We start from the raw sequence: 10,599 nt of genomic DNA, 5'->3' as shown, positions 1-10,599 counted from the left end.
GACAGGAGTATATCTGGGATGGTCAGGAAATGGAAAGCTGACAGGAACTCTCCAGCTCAAATGTTATCTTTTCCCTGCTCCTCTGTGCTTATTTGCTTTACTCTTCTCTTTTTCTACATGTATAGATATGGTGTCCTCCATCTCTGAATCTACATTATTTTCTAAGACTAGCTTCTACAACCAACTACCTAAAAATTCTAAATCATGTTTTCAAGTCCCATATTGTCTCCTTAAAGTCAATCATTTGTACCAGAATGTTAGATTTACATGTCCATTTTGCCGGTTCACAGGGATGGAACGTGAGCTCTGAGAATGAGAAATGGGCAGGTTTTCTGAGATTGAATGTGGGACAGGAAGGGAAGAATAGCATCTTTTCTAAAGGGTCCTAAACGATTGTAATGGCCTGCTAAGGTTTAACTTTTGGGAATATGCTATCTACTCCATATAGTCCAAGGTTTAATACTGTATATATTTATAATACTATACTTATATATGATTTTTTTTAGTAATATTATCTTTGAATTTTCATCAGACTACTTTATCCATGAAATTTTATATCAAAATTATTCAGAAAAGATACACTTAAAAGGATACGGGGGAGCGTGCGCGCTCACGTCGCTGCGACGGTGGCGGCGAGCGGCGTCAGAGCTTGAAGGGGGGGGCTGACGTCTTCTGGCGGGTGGCGGTGTTGGAGACGAGAGCTTGGTTAGCCGGTATTGCTGTCCCAGGAACCCGACGGAGAGTGAGGGAACGAGGGTCGCTTTCGGGGGCTGCTGCCTTCCACGTACGCGTCGTCGTGAGGAGCGCAGCCCGGACTCTCCTGCAACCCCTCCCGCTCCCTTTTCCGCACGCCTCGAGGCAGCGGCGGCAACCGAGACAGCGTCTCACCTTCCCCCACCCCTTCCCCTTGTCCCCCCGCCCGGGAGGGCCCGGTCTGCGCCCCACCCCCGTCCGCCCGCCCGCTACGCCGCCGCCATGTCGGCGCAGGCCCAGATGCGCGCGATGCTGGACCAGTTGATGGGCACCTCCCGGGACGACTAAGAGGATTTACCAATGAACCCATGTTTACAAGTCCACGATATTATTTAGCTGAAATGACTGGATTTTCATTGCTGTGTTGGGCCAGAAGGCCCTGGTGGTGGCAACCGCCTGTGTGCCACTGAAAATCGTGCCGATGCCTGGCATACTGCATAAATAGAAGCAGGGTACCGCGTTCAATGTATCTATGCCTGCCTACTTCAGTCTGCAAGGGAGTGTCAGAAAGGCCCCGCATTCGCCGAGCCGAGATACTACTCGTCAACGAATCAAATTCAGTGATGACAGAGTATGCAAGAGTCACCTTCTGAATTGTTGCCCCCATGATGTCCTGTCTGGAACTAGAATGGATCTTGGAGAATGTCTGAAAGTCCATGACCTGGCTTTAAGAGCAGATTATGAAATTGCATCCAAAGAACAAGATTTTTTCTTTGAACTCGACGCTATGGATCATCTAAAGTCATTCATTGCAGATTGTGATCGAAGAACAGAAGTGGCTAAGAAAAGATTAGCAGAAACTCAGGAAGAGATTAGTGCTGAAGTTGCAGCAAAGGCAGAACGTGTTCATGAGTTAAATGAAGAAATCGGTAAATTGTTGGCTAAGGTGGAACAGCTAGGAGCTGAAGGGAATGTGGAGGAATCCCAGAAAGTAATGGATGAAGTAGAGAAAGCACGGGCAAAGAAAAGAGAAGCAGAGGAAGTTTATCGGAATTCTACGCCAGCTTCCAGTTTCCAGCGGCAGAAACTTCGAGTCTGTGGAGTTTGCTCTGCCTATTTAGGTCTTCATGATAATGACAGACGACTGGCTGATCATTTTGGGGGTAAACTGCACCTGGGATTTATTGAAATAAGAGAGAAGCTTGAAGAATTAAAGAGAGTTGTAGCTGAGAAGCAGGAGAAAAGAAACCAGGAACGCCTGAAAAGAAGAGAAGAAAGGGAGAGAGAAGAAAGGGAGAAGCTGAGGAGGTCTCGATCACATAGCAAGAATCCTAAAAGATCCAGGTCCAGAGAGCATCGCAGACATAGGTCTCGCTCCATGTCACGGGAACGGAAAAGGAGAACTCGATCCAAATCCCGGGAGAAACGCCATCGCCACAGGTCCCGCTCCAGCAGCCGTAGTCGCAGCCGCAGCCACCAGAGAAGTGGGCACAGTTCTAGAGACAGGAGCAGAGAGCGATCCAGGAGGAGATCCTCAAAAGAGAGATTCAGAGAACACAACTTAGCATCACGTGACAGAGACAGGAATTCAAGAGACAGATCACCTCGTGACAGAGATCGAACAGATAAGAAGCGGTCCTATGAGAGCGCTAATGGCAGATCAGAAGACAGGCGGAGCTCTGAAGAGCGCGAAGTAGGGGAAATATAATTAGCTGTGTACATATCCTCAATCCTTAAGCTTCCTCTGGAGTTACATACTATTGTTTAGTTTACAGCTGTTCAGGGTGACACAGTGAGCAGTTCCAGACACCGATCCAGCTAGGCCAGGTGTATAGCATCTAACTTGATCTGAACTTGTTTTCTTTGATGAAGCCTAAAACTACATCCATAGTTTCTGGCGAACTTGTAATACACTTCTGAAAGTACAGTTTTATATAATAAGATGCTGGTGTCTTTATTCTTTCTGGTAGGAGTGATAGTGAATGAATTGTGTTACTTGCCTTGGGATTTTTTGAACATTTGTAAAATGCTGTCTTCCTTTCTCATCCAAAAAACAGCAACTTTGGGAATTTCTTTTTAATCCTTCTTCCTTTGACTCTGTATCCCCTGATACCTCTACCCTCTAATTGTAAGAGAAAGGGGTGCAGGGAAGCAATATAACTTCTGTTCTAAGGTTCTATTCCCATTATTAATTACTAGCTGATTACAGTTCAGAACATTTATACTGGAATGTGTGCTGGAGAAATTTAAAATACTGGGAGTTTTGTTTGTCTGACGGTGCCTATTTTAGAGTGGGAAGTTGAACAGCTGTTGTATTACATGCTTTGCTTTTTTATTGAAATTTTGAAATCAAACATGTCTTGATTTTTCTGTTCTATTGAATAGCTACGTTCAGGATGTTTTGAGATGGGGGGTGGGAGCAGGGACTCTTTCATAAGCACTTCTTGTTTTATTTTGTGTGTGTGAAGTATAAAGATTACAACCTTATTGTAAAAAATAATAAAATGAAAATCACCACCACCATCAAAAAAAAAAAGAATATGGGGGACTTCCCTGGTGGCACAGTGGTTAAGAATCCGCCTGCCAATGCAGGGCACACGGGTTCGAGCCCTGGTCCGGGAAGATCCCACATGCCGCGGAGCAACTAAGCCCATGCACCACAACTACTGAGCATGCGCTCTAGAGCCCACGAGCCACAACTACTGAGCCCATGTGCTGCAGCTACTGAAGCCCACGCGTCTAGAGCCAGTGCTCCACAACAAGAGAAGCCACCACAATGAGAAACCCATGCACTGCAATGAAGAGTAGCCCCCGCTCGCTGCAACTAGAGAAGCCCGTGCGCAGCAACGAAGACCCAACGCAGCCAAAAATAAATATAAAATAAATAAATAATTAAAAAAAAAAAAGGATATGGGCTGCTTTATATAAATCAGAAGCATCTCTGCAAATTCCAAAACCTGGGAGAAGCCTAGTGAACATAAAATACCAGTTCCAGGGCTTCTCTGGTAGCGAAGTGGTTGAGAATCTGCCTGCCAATGCAGGGGACATGGGTTCGAGCCCTGGTCTGGGAAGATCCCACATGCTGCGGAGCGACTAGGCCTGTGAGCCACAATTGCTGAGCCTGCGCGTCTGGAGCCTGTGCTCTGCAACAAGAGAGGCCGCGATAGTGAGAGGCCCGCGCACCGCGATGAAGAGTGGCCCCCACTTGCCACAACTAGAGAAAGCCCTCGCACAGAAACGAAGACACAACACAGCCATAAATAAATAAATAAATAAATAAATAAATAAATAAAATAAAATACCAGTTTCAACAGGAAAGGTGCAAATAGCAAAAGTCACCTTGGGATGATAGAGGAAGACAGCAGGTTATCAATTCCAAATAACTTTAATGGTAGTATGTCCATGGAAATGATGTCAGTTTCCTCTAGACAAGACAGACCATCTCTGGTGTTTTGGTGAATGTCTGAGGTGGAGAGACAAGCTGAAAACAAGTCATAACATCAGTTATATTGGTGAAGATAATGTGTGCAAAATGAGCAAAAGAACATAAAATTGAAAAGTTCCTATATTAGGTATAGACAGACAACGGCAATCAGGTCAAATTAAGGAAAAAACCTTTTGAGAGGATAATTTTTACTGCTATGACCCTGGAAGTGAATTTTCTACTCCTTTGTTTCTCATCTTTATTTCAATAGTACCTTCCTTCAAACTGGACATGTAACTGAGCAAAAGATAATTGAGATGTGAGGAATTTATTTACAATGAGAATATATCCATTGGGAATCATATCTTAACAGCTTGGCATTGTACATTTGATCATGCAAATTTTTTTTCAGGCAAGAAAGATAAGAAAAAGTACAGCCTAGATCAAGGACTCTTTCAAAGTAAGCTAGCTTCAATGTATTAATAAAGAGTTCCAGAAATTGGTTCAGTGTAAATAAAGTATTAGATAATGAATGAATATAATCTAAACTAGAAGATTTTTATTTAATATTATCTATTCTTAAGTCCATTCATTTGATTGGTATTAGGAGATGGAAGTAATGTGCCAACAGTTTTCTAAATGTATAGATTCTTTGCTACAGCTAGAACTTTAAACTTTGCTTAGGTATGCAATCTTAAGGATGTGTGCTATTGGTAAGCTCCAAATAAGATTCATTAAGACACAGTAGAGAGCTCAGTGCATTTTAAAAATCATATCTGAACAATCTATTTTAAACATTTTTCCTTGCATGATAAAAACATCTTTCCAATTAAAAAATAGACATAAATTCAAAGAAAATGATTTGTGGGGTAACCACTTGCCTTAATTTAAACTAGCAGTTCACTGTTCTCAGAGTATAATTCCCAGACCATCAGCATAAGCTCCACCTAGAGACTTCTTGGAAATACAGAGTGTTGGGCCCCACCCAGACCTACTGACTCAGAAACTCTGGGGGTAGGGCCCAGCAATTTTAAAAAGCCTTCCAGATGACTCACATGCACACTAAAGTTTGAGAATCACAGCTTTTTATTACCATTCTACTCTGATGACCTTTACTGAAAAAAGGGAAAATAATCTAGGCCATTTATAGAAATGAATTCCCCATCAAAATGCCTGCAAATGTATTTTTAAGCCTTGATGGATTAATCATTCAGCCTGGGACATAAAGATTAACCAAAATAATTGCAATTCAGCAGCCTTTAAGCATTACATTATTTTAGATAAAAGAAGGCAAGTTTCCATTTTTCAGGTGAAAAGTATTACAATAGTATTAAATAATTTTTCTTTTGCTATTGAAGATTCTAATTATGGCATTCTCTGTAATCACAGCACTGCAGAAATGATAATCTGATAATGAGAATGTTTGTTTAATGAGGTTGTCTAATTCAGAACTTAAATTGAAATTTTTGGAGTAAGTTTTCCCCTGGCCTGAAGATTTTTATACTGGTATTTCATGTTCCAGAAGATCATTCTTTATTCATATCTCATTTTTCTCACCTTCATATTTTTCCCAGGCATGAATCTTCTAAGGACTTCAAAGGATGTTGTAAATGCTAGTTAACATAGGGAAGTGATTACTATCTATTTTATGGCCTAATTACTCTGTTTCTTTTTCCTACATCTCTCTCCATGCCTTGCAGATCACCCTTGTTGGTCTACAAGAGCCCGTAGAGGCTAGAAATATTGTCCAGGGATTAAGGAAGCTAATTATAGGTTGGGAAGCCAATTTGAGTTGCTGAAGATATCAACAAAAATTTTACAAGACTTTCAAAAAAATCTCTTTGGATAGATTTTTAGGCCTAATCAAGCTTTCCTGCAGACAAATAGCCCATTTTAAAATAGCCTCATTTAAATTACATTATTCTGAAGGAAGGTTTTAAATTCACTGTCATTTATACAGAAATAAATTATTACTTTGATCAGAAAGGAGAAAGACATTGTAGACAAAGGCAGGAAAACAAATCCACACTTACATTTTTTTTAAAAACTATGTAAGTTATGTAAAAAAAAAATTAGTCCTGTTCATTCACAAATTTTTTTCCCTTTTGGGTTTACAAATAGAATAAGAAATTTTCTTTTTTTAGATCTCTGTTTCTCTTGAGTATATATTATCAGTTATTTAACTTTGAAAGAAAATGTATATAAAGTATAACTTGAGAAAAACCTTAGATATTATTGAATTAAAAGTTGATAACTAAAAATTATCCTTTATATAAGTTTTATGATGAATATAATTTAGATATAACACATCTTAAGATATTCTCATTACAGCTACCCAGACTTGCAGCCAAACCTTCCCTAAAAGGTAGCCAAACATTTGAGGCCACTCATTCAGTACCAAATATAGATTTCTTAATCACTGGTGGTAGTATTATTATTGGATATAATAGCTTGGAGTTATAGCAGGATATAATGTTACTACTATAATATTTAGTCAAAGATCCAGGAATACCAGAATTTTGTCCCAGTAGCATATCCACTTATTTAGTCGATACATATTTATTGAGCACCTACTACTTGCCAGGTTCTAGGGATACAGTTATGAACAAAACACAGCACATTGCTACTTTCATGGAACTGATGTTCTATGTGGAGTGACAGACCATAAACAAATATATTGAATAAATATTTAATGTATCAGATGTCAAAAGTGCTGAGATGAAAAAGTCAGTTAAGGGACAAGAAAGTGGGTGGGATATAAGTGGACAGGGAAAGCTATTCTTTTTTTATAAGGGAGTCATATTAGGAAAGGCTTCTCTAAGAAGGTGACAGTTGCAGAGAGCAGAAAATTAAGGAAGGGAAGAAGCTTTATGAACATGTGGGTTAAGAGTGAGTGATGAGTTAGTGAGGGGGAGTTGAAGATGATGAAGTATTAGGTAGCAAGCCCAATATCACTAAGGGCTGTGTAAAATAAGGTACATCCTTTGGGTTTCATTCTGAGTCAGAGAGAAAACATTGAAGTGTTTAGAGCAGAAGTGTGACATGGGTTTTTTAATAATCACTCTTGCTGCTGTATGAGTGGCAAAGCTGAAAGCAAGGGCATACATTGGAGGCTATTATAATAGCCCAGGCAAGAGATGATAGAGACTTGGAGTAAGATGGTAGAGGTAGATGGAATGAAAACTGGTCACATTTTGGATATATTTAAATGTAGAGCCAAGAGGGTTTACTTATGAATTGGTGTGGGATATGAAAAAAAAAAAAGAGAAGAATCAAGGATGATTCAGGGTTTGAGACTTGAGCACTAGAAGGAAATATACATGTGGCAGGAGCAAGAGAAGTTTCTTTACTATCAGTGGAAATTTTGACTTCTTAGAAGACTTATCACATCAATTGAAGGAGAACCTAGTAGGAAAAGGAAATAATCTGACAAGAGAGAGCAGTGTCCAGAAAAAATGAGGGCCATTCCCAACAGAGCAGCCTGTAAGAGGTGAGCAGGACATTTGTGGGAGACAGAGACACTTGTGGACCATCTTCACGTGCCCTAGAGACAACAGACCCCTCAGCATTGAGCACCCTCAGATTCAGGACAGAGTTGGAGATAAGAAAAATGGATGACACCATATAATAATATGCAATGGAACTTAGCAATTATGATAAAACATCCCCAGGGATCCTTCAGAAATAACTGTAGGAAATTCTGCAGGAGGCTGGAGTTTCTGCAATAGCAGACGTGAAGAAGAGCCATCAAACAAAGGTTAAATTTAGTTTAACATTTATTTCATTTAAATAGAGTATGGCTAATCTAGGATTTCTTACATGTTTCTTTGGTTTTAGAGATTTTTATAAGCAAGAAATGAGAAGTTGCTTTCATGCTGCCATTTTTCGCTAGTGGAAAGTTTTGCAATTATTTTTCTATATTATATAGAAAACAAAAATTCTAAAGTGGCATAAAATGTCATTTAAAATGCCTAAAACCTTTCTTTCCATATGATTTTACCAATAAAAGATATATACAACTATCAATACAATTTTCAACACTAAAAGAAACAAATCGGATTTATATGTGATGTTACTTATTTTGGTATTTCTTATGTATGCTATTTGTGCTCTTCTAGAATCAGATGTATAAAGATAGTTTACCAACAGCTTCATTTGAGATAGGTATGTTCTAAGATATATTACATCTTTATGTGGACAGGATACACAGTGCATGCTGCAACTGATATTTTAAATCACTACAAATATAGTGAAAGAGATATGAGACTTTTCATATCATATCTAGGAATATAAACACCTCTTTTCTAAATATACAATAACAACTGTCAGAAAGAGCTGATCATTATTTATGTAATAGAAAAGATGCATTTGGCTTTTGTGATACACACAGCTATTTTTCTCAATTATTCTTGCCATTTCACTCACCATACCAAGAACTACCTCAGAGATAAGAAACAATGACCATTTTCTTCCAGGAACAAAGTGAGAATTATTTTGTTTCATGATGCGATTTTTCTTTCACAGTTCTGAAAACCTTGCTGGTGTTGAGGAGTTATTTCTTAAAATCTTCTTCACAGCAAAGATAGAGTAAAAAAGAGAGAGAAACCATCAATATAGTGCTATTTTCATATTTTAATGGGGCACTGAAGAGAAATTAAGATCCAAATGTCTAGGAACAGTTTTAAGATCATAATTGATGGAGTCCCAAATAGAAGACTGAGTTTCTGGCTTAATTCACTTTGATAGAAAAAGTGAACCCAATGAGTTAGGTGGGAAGTACAGATCTATTACAAAGCTTTGCTTTTTAGAGCAACCTTATGACAATTAGGAATAATTGGGAACCAAAGTATATTAAAAACCACTGCTTATGTGTTTATCCTGGATCATATGCTGGTGAGCTTGTCATTGTGAAAAGGTATATAAGGAAATATTTCTACAAAATCTCTAATTAACCCAGGGGACGTTCCACAGAATTTATAGCCTAACAAGGATTCTAAATGGATTTAAACATAGGCAAATATAGCTGTTGCATTTTCATGAATAACTCTCAAGGGATACAATTGACATGAAATAAGGATATCACTTCTCCTTTCCAAATACCAGCACCACTTCCAAGATGTGGGGAGAATTTCAGTGGGATACAAGAAGATTCCTTGAGTGCAACTTGGAACATAAACTCCATTAGAGTAGGGAGTCTATTGGTCTTGTTCATCACTATATCTTTAGCAGCTGCCACAGTGTCTGGTCCATAATAGGAGCTCAATAAATATCTTCAATACATGATTGAGCCTGTTCAGGAAACCATACATATTAGATGTATGATAACTATGAGTTGCTGTGACGTATGCATTCCCTGACGTGTGGGAGTGAGCCAAAAGGAAAGATTATCTGCAAGTGTTGGAGTAACTCTCTTCAGGGCCAATTAAAGAACTTCCTATGGGCTTCCCTGGTGGTGCAGTGGTTAAGAATCCGCCTGCCCATGCAGGGGACACAGGTTCGAGCCCTGGTCCGGGAAGATCCCACATGCCAGAGCAACTAAGCCCATGTGCCACAACTACTGAGCCTGTGCTCTAGAGCCCGTGAGCCACAACTGCTGAAGCCCACGCACCTAGAGCCTGTGCTCCACAACAAGAGAAGCCACCACAATGAGAAGCCTGCACGCCGCAATGAAGAGTAGCCCCCACTCGCCACAACTAGAGTAAAGCCTGTGCACAGCAACGAAGACCCAATGCAGCCAAAAATAAATAAAGTTATTTAAAAAAAAAACCTTCCTATGATCTCATTTGAAAGGTTAAATTAATTACAGGAAAAGCTATCTACAGGATAAATCTTTGAGCCTGTACCATGCACTGTTGGTGTCCCACCCACATCCCCTTGAGCTTTCACCAGTATAGTCCCCTCTACTCTCCAGCTACCAGCATCTTTATCTCTTTGCCAGAGGGCTCACCTGGCTGACCATATCAGGGCTAGCTTCTTGGGGGTATGACCAATGCAGTCTTACAGGTTCCTGTATTCAGAAGGGGACCTCATGCTTGGGGTATAATTCTCTGCTGTTGCTATATTGAAATTCTTAGTAAGTTTATCTTTAACTGTGTTCTATAAGTGAAGTCCAATGGGACAGTAGAACATGTACAGGAGTTTGGAGGCTCCACTCATATGCACTCCCTCTTCTTGTTGCTTCCTGCCTCTCCCCTACCCTGACTCAGTGACTTCTGCCACCTTCTGCCTTTGCCCGAGGGTCTGGACACAAGTTGGGTGAAAGTCAGGGTCAGGCACATGCATACAGCACATCCCACGTGCCCAGTTGTGGGATGGATTGGGGGAGGGACCAGGCAACTGTGAGCCTCTGCATTTGCCCTGTGAGTATGCCTGTGCCAGAGCGATATATTAAATAAATAGCAAGCACTCACACAAACTCACTCATATACACACATATGCATGCACACATGTACCATGTGGGGTAGGGGGCCTTTTCCTGGCTT

General features: G+C 40.1%; 1 protein-coding gene across 1 annotated transcript; it reads left to right on the top strand.

Moving 5' to 3' along the window:
- Positions 1 to 722: 722 nt before the first annotated feature.
- LOC130708108 (putative RNA-binding protein Luc7-like 2) lies at positions 723 to 2,689 on the top strand. The gene is made up of 2 exons (XM_057545491.1): positions 723 to 1,036; positions 1,284 to 2,689. The coding sequence occupies exons 1-2, from the start codon at positions 976 to 978 to the stop codon at positions 2,399 to 2,401; spliced, it is 1,179 nt and encodes a 392-aa protein (XP_057401474.1). The 5' UTR covers positions 723 to 975; the 3' UTR covers positions 2,402 to 2,689.
- The last annotated feature ends 7,910 nt before the right edge of the window (positions 2,690 to 10,599 follow it).

The sequence above is a fragment of the Balaenoptera acutorostrata genome, chromosome 4, assembly GCF_949987535.1.
Source record: "Balaenoptera acutorostrata chromosome 4, mBalAcu1.1, whole genome shotgun sequence".
Lineage (NCBI taxonomy): Eukaryota > Metazoa > Chordata > Mammalia > Artiodactyla > Balaenopteridae > Balaenoptera > Balaenoptera acutorostrata.
The sequence above is the reverse complement of the archived record's forward strand: the minus strand, read 5'-3'. Positions and strand labels throughout refer to the sequence as shown.

Bases quoted from the DNA above. Each gene is read 5' to 3' on its own strand.
- LOC130708108 (XM_057545491.1), top strand. From the start codon at position 976: ATGTCGGCGCAGGCCCAGATGCGCGCGATGCTGGACCAGTTGATGGGC. The intron at 1,037-1,283 runs ACTAAGAGGATT...ATTCGCCGAGCC, and splicing joins GATGGGCACCTCCCGGGACG to GAGATACTACTCGTCAACGA.